The sequence below is a fragment of the Chionomys nivalis genome, chromosome 8 (genome assembly GCF_950005125.1).
Source record: "Chionomys nivalis chromosome 8, mChiNiv1.1, whole genome shotgun sequence".
Classification (NCBI taxonomy): domain Eukaryota; kingdom Metazoa; phylum Chordata; class Mammalia; order Rodentia; family Cricetidae; genus Chionomys; species Chionomys nivalis.
The window spans coordinates 87,031,630-87,045,402 of NC_080093.1; the positions used below are offsets into that span (position 1 = coordinate 87,031,630).

The 13,773-nt window shown below is 44.0% G+C and overlaps 1 protein-coding gene across 2 annotated transcripts in view; it reads right to left on the reverse strand.

The window, feature by feature from the left end:
• Window positions 1-13,441, reverse strand: part of Swap70 (switching B cell complex subunit SWAP70) — a 62,522-nt gene extending 49,081 nt beyond the window's left edge. For both annotated transcript variants that reach the window (XM_057779771.1, XM_057779770.1), the window contains exon 1: window positions 13,265-13,441. In XM_057779771.1, the coding sequence (XP_057635754.1) occupies window positions 13,265-13,363 (99 nt within the window). In that variant the 5' untranslated portion in view covers window positions 13,364-13,441. The remainder of the gene's footprint in view (window positions 1-13,264) is intronic.
• Window positions 13,442-13,773: the final 332 nt, after the last annotated feature.

Consider the following 13,773-nt stretch of genomic DNA (forward strand, 5'->3'; position numbering starts at 1 on the left):
AATTCATAACGGGCGATCTTTTTCAAAACACGAAATTCCTGTCTGACTTATAAAATTTCAAGCTAATGGCAAGTTACCAGAAAATTCTCCCTAACAATAAGGCAGAATGATCAACTTCCTACGTCGTCGATGCCCTGCCTTGAAGCATTGTCTAACATTAGTCCTGCCCCTTTCCCCATGGAGTTATGCTCCCCTTCTGCCAGCAGCTCCGCCTCCTGCTTATCCCTGCTGTGTCTCGTCTGCTCCTTTTAAATTATTTCCATTCTATTCAGCCTCAAAAAGGAAAAAAGGAAAAAGAAAAAACCCTCAGTCCAAGTACAACCAATTACCATCCTAGACACTTTTACCAAATAAACCTCCAAGTGCTGCTTGTGCCAAAGGCCTACAGAATTAGAAGCCAGAGAAGCATCTGAGCTCCGCACCTGTCTTCCCACAAGCCAGCTCAAAAGGACTAGCGTGGGGCCAAGGGTGGATGCAATGGAAGCGCAGCCCTAAGAGAGGGAGTGAGACAGGGAGCGTCTCTAACCCCAACCACATCTCGATGCCTTCCAGGGAAAATGTACCACTGTGCTACACATGTGCCACTGGGTCAGATTCTAAATGAAAAGCCTTTAATAAATTATTTGGGGTGAATTCATCAACTTCATCAGCAACTTACTAGAAAACACTGGTAAATTTCATCTCATACGCTTTAAACGTTCTCTTTCAGGAAAAAGATACCCAAGCAAACGAAAAGGCTAATGCCACAATTACTTAATGCCACTCTTAGAGATTTTAAAAAAATAAAAGGAACATATAATAGCAAAATGAGCAATGGGCATAGATAGAGAACTCACAAAGCAAACTGAAAACTAAACACGGTAAGCTGTTTTACAAGTTCAGGTTAAGACTAGACAACTGAAGCCTAAAGCTGGCTGCTGTGTGTGATTTTGGTCTGACTTATGTCTTCACACCTTTAATTTTTTTATTAATTGTGCACGTGTTGGGAGTGGGGATGGGGCAAAGGTGTGAATGTCACGGCACACGTAGCAGTCAAAGGACAACCTGTAGGGGTTGTTTCTCTTCTTTTACCATGTCGCTCCCAGAGACCAAACAGACTGTTGGGCTTGAGAGCAAGCCCCTTCACTGTCCCACCTCACTGGCCCCAACATTTGATCATTTCCCGGGAGGAGGGAAGGCACATGTGTGCACAGTGGAAGTATGGAGGTCAGAGGGGGCTAGGTTCTCTTCTTTCCATCATGTGGATGCTAGAGACTAAACCGAGGTCGTCAGGGTTGGCAGCAGGCACCTTCACCCACTGAGCCCTCTCATCTGTCTATAAAGGAACTTTTAAACATTTTCTTTTTACAAGGAAACTACACCTAAGGAGTTACAGCTATGTGTGCAGCACTCGCCTTTAATCCCAGCACTCAGAAGGCAGAGGCAGGCGGATCTCTGAGTTCAAGGCCAGCCTGGGCTACCCAGTAAGACCCTGTCTCAAAAAGAAGCCCTGAACTATGTTTACTGCGTGGAGATCGTCCTCTGAATTGTTTCTTGTTCTGCTGCTTGTTGGTTTTGGAGGGGTTGTTCTTCTTCTTCGTGTTGGAATTTTTTTGGATGGCCGGATATTGGTTGTTCTGTTTCTAAGACTCAGTCTTTGAAGCCCAGGCTGACCAAGGGTGCCTGTAAACTCCTGATCCTCTACCTTCAAGTACTGTGACTACAAGAGTGCGCCAGCCACCGCGCCCAGTACTTTATTATCTCCGTGATTTTATACCTTGGAGTGTACTACAAAAAGATCAATTTCTACCCTTTCTTCAATAATAAATGAATCAGTGAACAAATAAATGATAGGATACTTAGCCTTACTAATGTGGGTTAAAATAAGCTTCTCTTTTACTGAGTAACATAAGATACTTAAGCAACTAACTACACAGCATCGATTGCTCGCAGACTCAGTCTTTGCCCTGCCAATGTCTGGTGCCAGAAAACGCAGAGCCACCGTTCTGCCTACCGCACAACTGACAGGCGGGGACAGAGATGACAGAGACGTGACCTGTGCTTTGGGGCATGTTTAGCAGCATGGCTGGAGGAAAACAAAAGCATCTCAAAAACCTATGAATAAAAACCAGTAAAATAAAACAAAATACACTCCCAAGTGTTCAGAAGGATGGGATTTGTATCTGTGTGCTATGGTACTGAAAGATGCTCCCAGCACAATGCTTGAGAAGGGAGTCACAAAAGCACAGAAAAGAAGAGCCTACTTACATAACAGCATGTATATCTGTCTCAAATTTTATATATGTGTGTGTGTGTGTGTGTATATATATATATATATATATACACATATACATAAATACATACGCCTGGGTATCTGCACACATGTGTGCATGCACAGATACTGGGAAAGGACTATTAAAAAAAGATGATCCCCATATGTGGCAGTGTACACTGAGGGAGAGTTGAGGCAGGAGGACAAGAGTTTTAGATCAATCTGGACCCCACAATGAGCTCCCCCCAAAAAAAGCCATCCGTAGAAGAAAATTCCAATAGGTTTCTCATCTGTGACTTGCACCACTGTTCACATTCCTTAATGGCAGGGTCCTTCATCCATCTGTGCAAACCCAGAAAAACTAATAAAGTACTTCATAGAAACTAGCCAACAAACATTGCTAAGACGAGGACACTTGAAATCTTTCAAGATCCTTTTCTCTGAGTCTCCTTAGACATATGGGCACTTTTAATTTATTCTGCTATGCCTCCAGAGAGAACTTTTAACTGCAACTTCTACTTCAGATAACTTTCAGCAGTATTAGTTACTAACATTGTTGGAGCTGCTCGAGCGTACTTCACCAGGCTTGAGATCTAGCGAGGGAGTCTCATTCCTGGACACTCAGTATAGTGCCTGCCACATGGGGTGGGAGAGACCTCAGGTACAGATGTCTGAGGAAAGAACAAAGCATATGGTGGAGGGCTCCAGAGTAGGAGAGAAAAATGAGGTAGCCCAATGTAGCACCCTCTTCTCCAAGAGAAAAATCTGATGCCAGTGTATAAGAATGAGCAAGCCCTCAAATCGGAGGTTTACCTCTGCTGCCTTCTCTATGACATCCTGGCTATATGTGGTGCCTACAATGCGGCTTCTATCCTAACCAGCCTCCTGGCTAATATTCGGGGAGAAACATCCAATGGCTCCTCAAAATGCAGGAAACCCCAAGATAGTACCAAACCCCATATATACCACATTTTCCTCATGTACTAATAATGAAATTTAATTTACAAATTAAGCCCAGCAAAAGATTAACAATAGCCTGAATAATGATAACAACAACAATAATAAATGAACAATTAAATCAATATACTATAATAAGTTATTTAAAACTTGCGAACTATTTATTTCTGGAATTTTCCATTTGGTATTTTAGGCTATAACTGATCACGAGTAACAGAAGCCATAGAAAGTAAAAATCCAAGGATAAGAGGCAGGAGAGAGGGAGAAGTACCCTACATCTTAATCCTCCCATTTAAGAGATAAAATATAGCTGTAGAGGGCTGGAGCAATGGCTCCTGGCTAAGGCGCTTGATGCCAAGCTTCACAACCCGAGCTCCTTCCCCAGAACCCACATGGTGGAAAGAGAGAATGACCTCCTGAAAGTTACCCTCCAATCTCCACGCACATGCTAAAACATGCACATACCCCTCCATCCGCAAAGTAATTAAATGAAAAAAAGTTAACAGAAAAGTCTCCTAAGTAAAGGACCTCAGGATTTTAATCCAGTCCCACCTATCAAACAGCTCTCACTCCGCCACTGAGACCCGGGTCAGCTGCCCATAGCTCTCTCAACTCCAGGGCAACAGCCACCTGGACTCACATGCATCATCCTATGACTGAAAAGAACTGCTGGGCTCTGCTCCTTGAGGGCAGACTGTGCCCCTCTTCCCACAGCTCAGTGAAAGGCAACACTTCCCAATGCCGTCTCTACACTCTGAACTGACACAGGAGGGAGTAGGAGGCCTGGAACTAAAACCACGAGTTACTCTGCCACGAAGTCACATACACTCAATTTCTAAAGTCTCCTCCTAAACCACCTTTCTTCTTTCCACACGAAAGTTAATATATGCGTTTTTCCTAGTAAATGTTTTTCCTCTCAACTGCTGAGAACTACAGCGTCAACTAGACTTGAAGTGACAAAATACCCTAGTCCCCAGCTATCCAGGTGACAGAGCAGAAGATCCTGAGAACCACCAGTTCTAGGCCAACCTGGGCAAAACAGTGAGAACCCATTTCAGCTCAGTACTATAACCTGCCAGCACCTTGAGTTTTAGGCCAGTGCGGACTAGCGTGTGAGACTTTGTCTCGAACAAAAAGGAAGGGTGGGAGGAGAAGAAATAACGGGTGCTGAGACACAGGTTACACTTAGGTGTCTGTTGTGAGATAGGACTGAGAAAGAGAACCCGGCAGGAGGAAGGTTCTGGACACCCCTCGGCTGGGCAGGATAAGAAATACCTGGTGGCAAGCTCGGAAAGCAGGTACCTGTAGGTTCATTACTGTGTGCCTGTGGTAGTGAGACCCAAAGGAAGTGGGGCTCAGGAAGGTTGTAAGCTCTGAGTTTTAAGGTCAGAAATGCTGGGTTGAGGTGACCGGACAACGCCAACAGTGCCCTGAGATTCACGTATTGTCTTCAATAAGACAAGAGTTTATACATATTTTCTTATTTTTTTTTAAAGATTTATTTCTTTTATGTGAATCAGTGTTTTATTTGCGTGTGTGTATCTGTGTGTGTGTGTGTACACCGTATGTGTGAGTGTGTGTGTGTGTGTGTGTAGACCATGTGTGTGCCTGGTATCCACAGAGGTCAAAAGCAGCATCAGGTCCCCCTTTCCTGAGCCTCCCACATGTATTTTTTAGGCACAAAATTCCCAGATCATCACACTGAACATTTTGTAGCAAAAAATAAGCACCAGAAATAAGACACACCTCGCTCTAACTCACTTTAAGATTTGGACATGTCTGGTGTTCTTTTTATTTAGAAAGCTACCCTTCTGTTTGGGAAATGTCACAACCATTTACACATGCTATCTTCTTTGAGGCAGGGTCTCGCTAGGTTTCCAGACCAGCCTTCTCATTCTCAGTCCTCCGGTCTCAGCGGAGCAGGGGGACAATGACAGACACGGACCCCCGCCGGGCTGCCTTCCAACACCTCCAAGTAGGCTCACTTAGGATTTGAATGTCCTAACCTTGCTTTTTGAAATTAGAATTTTTGGTTTCCCAACATAAAGAGTTTCTAGCACAGTGGTTAGCAGGAAACGCAGTCGGCAGGATTAGGAACGCAATGTTACTCATGCCAAGAACATGAGAATTAACCTGGGCTTTGTGTCTGAGCTCCACACAGAGCAAGGCCTTCCCTGCAGTTTGCTTCCTTGTGTTTTCAGCTTACTACTCTTGCATGGTCAATTACTTTAACAATCCAGGTTAAAACTTTTGAAACTAGATGCCTGCATCGGAACAAAATACGAGATACTATTCAAAACTATGCAAACCAACACCAAGTTAAAGAATAAGAAACAACTGATTCGGGCTGGAGAGATGGCTCAGTGGTTAAGAGCATTGCCTGCTCTTCCAAAGGTCCTGAGTTCAATTCCCGGCAACCACATGGTGGCTCACAACCATCTGTAATGAGGTCTGGTGCCCTCTTCTGGCCGGCAGTCATACACACAGACAGAACATTGTATACATAATAAATAAATAAATATTAAAAAAAAAAAGAAACAACTGATTCAAGATATTTCAAACCTAATGGTTGTCCTGTAATCCCACCTCTTGGGAGGCTAACACAGATATATTTGTGAGTTTGAGGCCAACCTGGGCTACAGAAGAGACCCTAGGGAGGGAGAATATGAATGAGTACCTATAATTGAGAAAATAAGATGCAAACTACCCACACTGCCCCTCTGAAAGTGATTTTATTTGGATCCTCACTGGAGTTGTTTCTAAAAACAACAGACAGGAAGTGGAGCCAGTACCCTAATTTTAAGACATTCCCAGCACTAACATATAATTCACACTGAAGCCATAATTGCAAACTAAACTTTATAATAGAGGGTGCAAAAATATCACTTGAGTTTGCTATATTTAAGGGAAAAGCACTCTATAACACTATATATAACTATATAATCACTACATAACAGTAACAGTATTAATTTAAGGTACACCGTGAACTCTGGAAGGAGCAGAAGGACAGGAACTAGTATGAGCCAAGAGAGACTTTTTGTTTTGTAAATGCCATTTTTTAGTCTTAGGAATTTTAGACCGTTTGTACATATGAACTATGACAGTTCCTCTTAAATTATATGTAACGCCAGCACACAATAATAAAGGTTATCACATATAGTTCTTAGCAAGGAACGACCAATGAAAATGCTAAATAATGTGATGATAGTTTTTAAATAACCACAGAATAAAGACTAATCAGAGGCCAGCGAGACGGTTCAGTGGGGAAAGGCATTTGCCATGAGGTCTGCCTGACAAGCTGAGTTTGATCCCTGGGACCCACATGTAGAAGGGGAGTGCCAAACTCTCCCAAAGTTGTCCCCTGACCTCTGCATATACACTGTGACCTGCTCACACACTCACCTAAAAAAATATACAAATAAAATGTAATAGAAGAATAAGTATTCCCTCTGTTTCAAACAATACGCCCTGGTGTGGAAAGTCCTTCTGTCTATGTTTTGCTTTTATTGGTTAACGAATAAATCTGTTTTGGCCAGTGGCTTAGCAGAATAGGGCAAGGCGGGAGTTCCAAGCAGAGAGAGGAGAGAGTAGGCGGAGTCAATGAGAAGCCAGTAGCTGCCTCCAGGGACAGACACCTCCGCTGGAACCCACCAAAAGCCACGACCTTGTGGTGATGCACAGATTAATGGAGATGGGTTAGTTTAGGATATAAGAGCAAGCTAGAAATACGCTTAAGTGATTGGCCAAGCAGTGATTTAAATAATATAGTTTTTGTGTGATTATTTGGGGAGTCTGGGTGGCTGGATAACTAACAAGCCGCCTCCAACACCCAAACCTATTTCAATTATGACTTCTGAGAACTTATACCCTGATCTAAAAGCAATGTCTATTTCAAAGGGCAGATTACTAAGGTCTCCTAAAGTATGGAAATTGTCTCACATTTAAAAATAAGGCACTGGGAAGGCAGAGGCAGGCAAATCTCTGTGAGGTCGAGGCCAGCCTGGTCTACAGAGTGAGTCCCAGGACAGCCAGGGCTATATAGTAAGACCCTGGTGGGGAGGTGGGGCTGGAGGGTTGGAGGGGAATTACAGCAACAAGTACTCTCCAGCACCATGATTAAAGTTTTAAAAAAAGGAATTTAACTTAATCCCTTAAATATCTCTCTATATTCTAACTTGTGAAACAGAGCAACACCAACTAAATATTAGAATAAAATAATGAACTGCCTTTTAACAATATAATTATCAACTGGGCCAATGGAGATGATGGCTTCTAAGGGGCAGAAGTGGTTCCCTTCCCTGTGGGGAGGAGGAGACTTCTGGAAACTTGCGGGAAGACCACTGGCCTACAGTGACCTCACACACACTTGTTTTAACAAGGAAGCTTCCCTATGAAATGCTGAGCGGCTGCTATTACCACACAAGGTTCCTAATCACATGTTCCATGCTTTAATATTTATTTACTTGTTTTTATGTGTTGATGTGTGTGCCTGTATGCATACATGTGCACTGTGTGCATGCAGAAGCCCACAGAGGTCAGAAGAGAACACTGGATCCCCGGAGCTGGAACCGAAAATGGTTGAGCCACCATGTATGTAAATGTTAGGAACCTGAACCCGGTTTCTCTACATGAGCCAAAAGGGTTCTTTAACCATTTGAGAGATCTCTCCAGCCCCCATATATTTTTATTTTACTGACAAGTTTAGTGAAAGTCTGTATTTGCAACACCAAAACAATGTCATTATATTATTAAATTTTTCTTTGGATTTTATGTTTCAAACTGAGCGCCTTCCATCCAGTGATATTCCTACTGTTTGTGTTCCCTATCTTTACACTACACTTCATATCATATACGCCAACCCACTGCATGCATGTGGAGGTCAGTGGACGACGGGCACGAGTCACTTCTCTCCTTCCACCATGGGGTCCCAGCGACCAAACGCAGGTAGCCAGGCTTGGGAGCAAGTGCCTTTACCAGCTGAGCAATCTCAACGGCCCTTCTGTTTCAAACAGTCTTGTTATATACCTCTGGCTATCATGGAGCTCACTGTACAGCCAAGACTATCTCGAACCTGCAGTAATCCTTCCTCAGATTCTCAAGTGTTGGATTACAAGCGTGAGCCACCATTCTTAGCTAGACTTCTTGTCTTTTAAGGATAAGGCAATTATATAAGCAATATAGTTTATGTGGGCAGGGGGTAGGGAGAATTAAGTAAATAGACATTTTTCTCTTTTTTAAAAAAAGATTTATTTATTTATTTTCTGTATCTGAGTGTTCTATTTGTATGCACACCTTTATCCCAGGAGAGGCCATCAAATCTCACTAGAGATGGTTGTGAGCCACCATGTGGTTGCTGGGAATTGAACTCAGGACCTCTGGAAGAGCAGTCAATGCTCTTAACTGCTCAGCCATCTCTTCAGCCCCCCCTTTTTTTTTCTTCTTTTTTCTTTTTTTCATTTGTTTTGTTTTGTTTTGTTTTTCGAGACAGGGTTTCTCTATGTAACAGCCCTGGCTGTACTGAAACTCCTTTGTAGACCATGCTAGTCTAAAACTCAGAGACCCTCCTGTCTCTGCCTCCAGAGTGCTGGGAATAAAGGCATGTCCACCACAGCTAGTTCTAATAGGCATTTTCTAATGGTTTCATACCCTCTTAATTTGCATGCCAAAATTTAAACTCTTTGAAAGTAAAGACTCCTATCTATTTCTTCTTCTCCCTGTCTCACAACCATATCACCTGCACGCCGTGCAATGCCAAACACAAGAAGCATCCATCCATTCTATACATGAGTGCATCCATCTCTGCCAAAAGTTACGAAGGTAGGCCAGCAAGAGGCTCAGAAATATAAGCCTGAAGACATGAGTTCAATCCCCAGAACCCACTGCAGAGGGAGATAAAAAACTCACAATGGTTCTCTAACACCACAGACACACCACTGCACTTGTGCTTCTGATTTCACACATCACACACACATACACACACACACAAAATAATAATAAGCAAACTTTTTTTTTTAATTATAAAAGTGGGGCTGGAAAGACAGCGCAGCAGCTAAAAGCACTGGCTGTTCTTCCAGAGGACCCAAGTTTGATTCCCAGTACCCACATAATGGCTCATCCTTTATAATTCAAGTCCCAGGGGTGCTATGCCCTCTTCTGGTCACTGAGGGTACTACAGACATGTGGTACGCAACTATACATGCAGACAAAACACCCATACACATAAAACATAAAAATAAAATAAACCTCTCTCAAAAAATAAAAAGTAGAGCTAGAGAGATGGCTCAGTTATGACCATGTATTGATCTTGCAGAGGACCAGAATCCAGATCCTAGCACCCAGGGATTTGATGTCTCCGCCTCCCTAGGTCCATGCACTCACACCACACAAGGACATAGACACATAATTTAAAAGTAATAAAACAAATCTTTTAATACAAAATTTTTAATTAAAAAAAAAAAAAAAAAAACAAAGGTAGACCAGCAAAATGGCTCAGTGGGTAAAGTTGCGTGGCCACCAGGTCTGACTTGAGTTATCTCCAGAGCCCACACAGTGGAAGGAGAGAACCACTCTTCTGCACTGTCCGCTCATCTATACACCTACACACACACACACACACACACACACACACGCTCGTGTGCATGTGCACACACAGAGATATACACCATAAATAAATTAATATTAAATAATTATTAATTAACTAATTAACCTGAAATAAATTAATGAATAAACAAATAAGACAAACCAGGCATGATTTCCACACGCCATCTCAACACCTGAAAGGGAAAAGCGGGAAGACTGCTCTAAGTCTGAAGTCTGCCTGGTCTGCACAGCAAGTTCCAGCCCATTCAGGACTACATAGAATGATTACCAAAAAAAAAAAAAAGTTAAATTAAAATAAATAAATAGATATAAGAATAGAGATGGACGTATAGCTCAGTGATACAGAGCTTGCTTAGAAGGCAGCAGGCCCTGGGTTCAATCTCCAGCACTACACAATGAAAAAATAAGTATCTAAGCAGAGGCTGTGTGGTAGTGCATGTGGCTCGGGCAAGAAGCGTGTGTGGACCTGGATTCAATCCCTGGCACCTCTGTGAAAATATGCAGCATGGAAGTGGGCCCTTGTAATCCCAGCACTGAGGAAGTGGAGACAGGAGGAGCCAACCAGCCTAGTCTGACTGGTGAGCTCAGGCCAACAGGGACACCTTCTACAGGAGGTGCATGGCATTCCTGAGGGTGGCACCAGAGGTTACCCTCTGCCCTCTACAAGCACCATGTACCCATGTGCACCCACACATACAAGAACACATGCATACACAGATACATATACAGTTTTAAAGTAAAAATGGGGCTAGAGGAAAAACACAGGGTAGAGTGTTAGCCTAGCAAGGTGGGTTCTATCCCCAATTAAAAAAATCCAAAAGCCCTAAAACTACTAACCTTTCATTAAATTAGCATGGTACTTTACACACACTAGAGAAGACAAAAAAAAATTACATAAGTAAATCAATACATTAACTCCAAAACACTACTGCTCACCAATGAAACAGACTCAAACACCAAGAAAAAGTTTAAATTTAAATATTTCAGTTCCAAAACACTGGCAAGATGTGCACACTGAAGTAATCCAAAGTCTCTTATGCAGACACAGGAGAGCCCAAATACAGCTTCACAGATGTGCTTGCAACATGGGACTGAAACTATGAACTGAGATTTTACACTTCCTGCCTAGGTTGCTGTCAATAATCCCCTAAGGGGACAGCAAGATGCCTCAGTGGGTAAAAGGTGCTTGTTGCCAATCCTGATGACTTGAGCCTAACCTGGGAATCCACCCAATGGAAGGACAGAACTGACTCCTGGAAGCTGTCCTGTGATCTCCAGATCTACACTGAGGTAAGCACCCACACACATACATTAAATAAATGGAAGTTCTCTAGGGCAAGCAGAGGTTTCGTTGAATTTTTTTTTTAAATCCCTTAGGTTCTTTTCCTCAAATTTTTAATGGAGTACAAAGAAAGTAACAGAATTTTATCTCATCTATAATCAGTTGGAAAAAGAGGGGATTAAGGAGCACTGGCTTTACAACGTGAAAATCTTGCTGGGCATGGTAGTGCACATCTTTAATCCCAGCACGAGGGAGGCAGAGGCAGGTGGGGGAAAAAGTGAAAATTCTCAATCTAACCTAGCTACTGTTTACACTGTAACTTAGGACAAATCACACCTCAGAATCTTCAACTACCATACACAAACAGAGGGGTAACCTGGGACTATATGCAGGAAAGATGAACTATTTTCTTAGGTTCTTTAAAAGTTATAACTGAAAGTTAAAAAATAATAATATTGATGTTTTCCAAAGTATACAGAGCAATAAATATGAGTTACACACAAAGCAAAAAGGGTAATGGATTTTACATGGCATAAGCTTTCTACATTCCCCTTGAAGTGACAAAATAGTAATTCCGAGTACATAAAACAAAAGAGAAACAATGAATGAATGAAAGAGAGAGAGAGAAAGCCAAATCATAAAATGGCAATCCTAAATCTAACAATATCAATCATTACATTAAATGTAAATGGCCTAAATATTCTAAGACAGGTGTCATAGGACAGTCAAGGCTCCACAGAGAAACCCTGTCTCCCCCCACCCCCAAAAAAGACAGGTATCTGAATGGTTTAAAGAAGACCCGGCTGCACACTACACAAAAGTTATAATAGCAAGTAAAAACAAAGTCATACAACTCTATTCAAAATCACAAGTAAACTAGAGATAACATAAATCTTCAAGGGAGAGTGGATAACTATGGCACACCTATTATAGGATGTAATAACCTAGAGTTAACAATATACACAAGATAGGCTAATTCCTAAGGCATTTATCTGAGTAAAGGAAGCTAGTTTCAGAAGATCCCATTCACTGTAGACAAAGAAAAATTAGCAGATCAATGGTTACCACCTGTTGGAGATAAGGCAGTATGACAATGCTTTGTGGGACGGAACTGATGAAATCTTAGTGACAGTGACTTCCTACGTGTGCTAAAACTCACTGACCTGTACACCAGAAACGCCTATTGACTTTTTAAAATATTATCTTTAAATTATGTGTATGCGTGTGAAAACGTGTGTGCTTGCTGCCCACAGAGGCAAGAGGCATCAGAGGCCCCTGGAGCTGAAGTTACAGGCAGTTGTGAGCCACCCCACGTGGGTGCTGGGAACGGAATCCTGGTCCTCAGTAAAAGCAGTGGCTCTTAACCACTGAGTCATCCATCTCTCCGGGCCCCCGTATATTAATTTGTAAAGTAAAAGTATGTGGCTAATTTCCATCGGCCCTTCCAGACTATGATTTAATGAATAAGATCAAAAGGAAAACAAGTGAGAACGCCAAATCCTACTGGCATAAAAGCCACTACTGAAAAGAACTTCCTCATTTACTGCACAAAAAATACAAAGCAAACCCAATCTTAGGAAACTTCTTCCCAGAAGAGGCTTAAAAAGCAACAGTCACTCAGATCCAAAATGTGTATTTTGAAAAATGCCTGTGAATGGCTCTTCTTGTCTGTTTCTATATCTCAGACTCTTCAAGAGGCTGCCAATTTCTCCTGGCTGAGGGCCACTTTGGGGTTTACTCAACTTACAAGTGTTCCTTTTGCGTACCTCTGAGGTCCTTGTGCAGCCCTGACGAGGACTCTGTAAAAGCAATGGCCTTCGCAGAGAGCCAGCAAGATCCGAGCTGCTCGGCACGCGCTCTCACTAGCCCCAAGCTCTGCGGACGCCGGGTTGGAAGGCTCTGGGAAGGCTCTGCTCCGCGTCCCGAGGCGAGGCGGAGGCTCCCGGGCTCCCCGCCACCCCTCACAGGCGGACGCCCCGCCGGTCCCGCGGCGCCCCTCTGAGCACACTGCAGCCGTCGCGGGAGCCGGAGGAGCGCGACCGACCCCGCGCACCGCCCCGAAGGCCAAAAGGAGGCGCGTGGATGGCCGCCCCGCCGCTTCCCAGCCACCCCTCCCTAAGGACCCCGCCGGGGGTCCCGTTCCCCCCGGGAAGCGCCAGCAACCGGGACCGCACCTTGAGCTGCGACTTGGAGACCTTGCCGCTGCGGTCCAAGTCGAGCGCGGTGAAGGCGTGCCAGATGGCTTTGAGCAGCTCGTCCTTCAGGCCCCCCATGGCTGCGGCCGCGCTGCCCCGACGGACCTGACCCGCCCTGCCGGCCCCTTGGCGCCTCTGCCACCAGCAGGAGCTCCACAGACGACGCTGCCCGCCGTGCGGTCACCTGACCGCGGCAGGTCCCGCCCCCTCTGTCCCCGCCCCTGTTGGTCCCGCCCCTCCGTCCCGCCAGCCGTCCCCCAGGACGGCGGCCTCTGTCCAGTGTGGGTTTGTAAACACCACGTCAAGTCCCTCTGGTGGGTTTCCACACCAACTCAGGCCTTTTCAGAGCTCGCGTGTGATGCAAAGAAATGTCCCCCATCCCTGGGAACACGCGAGACCGGAGTGATCAGTCCCTGCGGCCTCTGTGGGAGTCCCATAGTTACTGCAGGAGCTTTGGTTCAGTCCTGAGATGGAGTCCTGAGAGATCA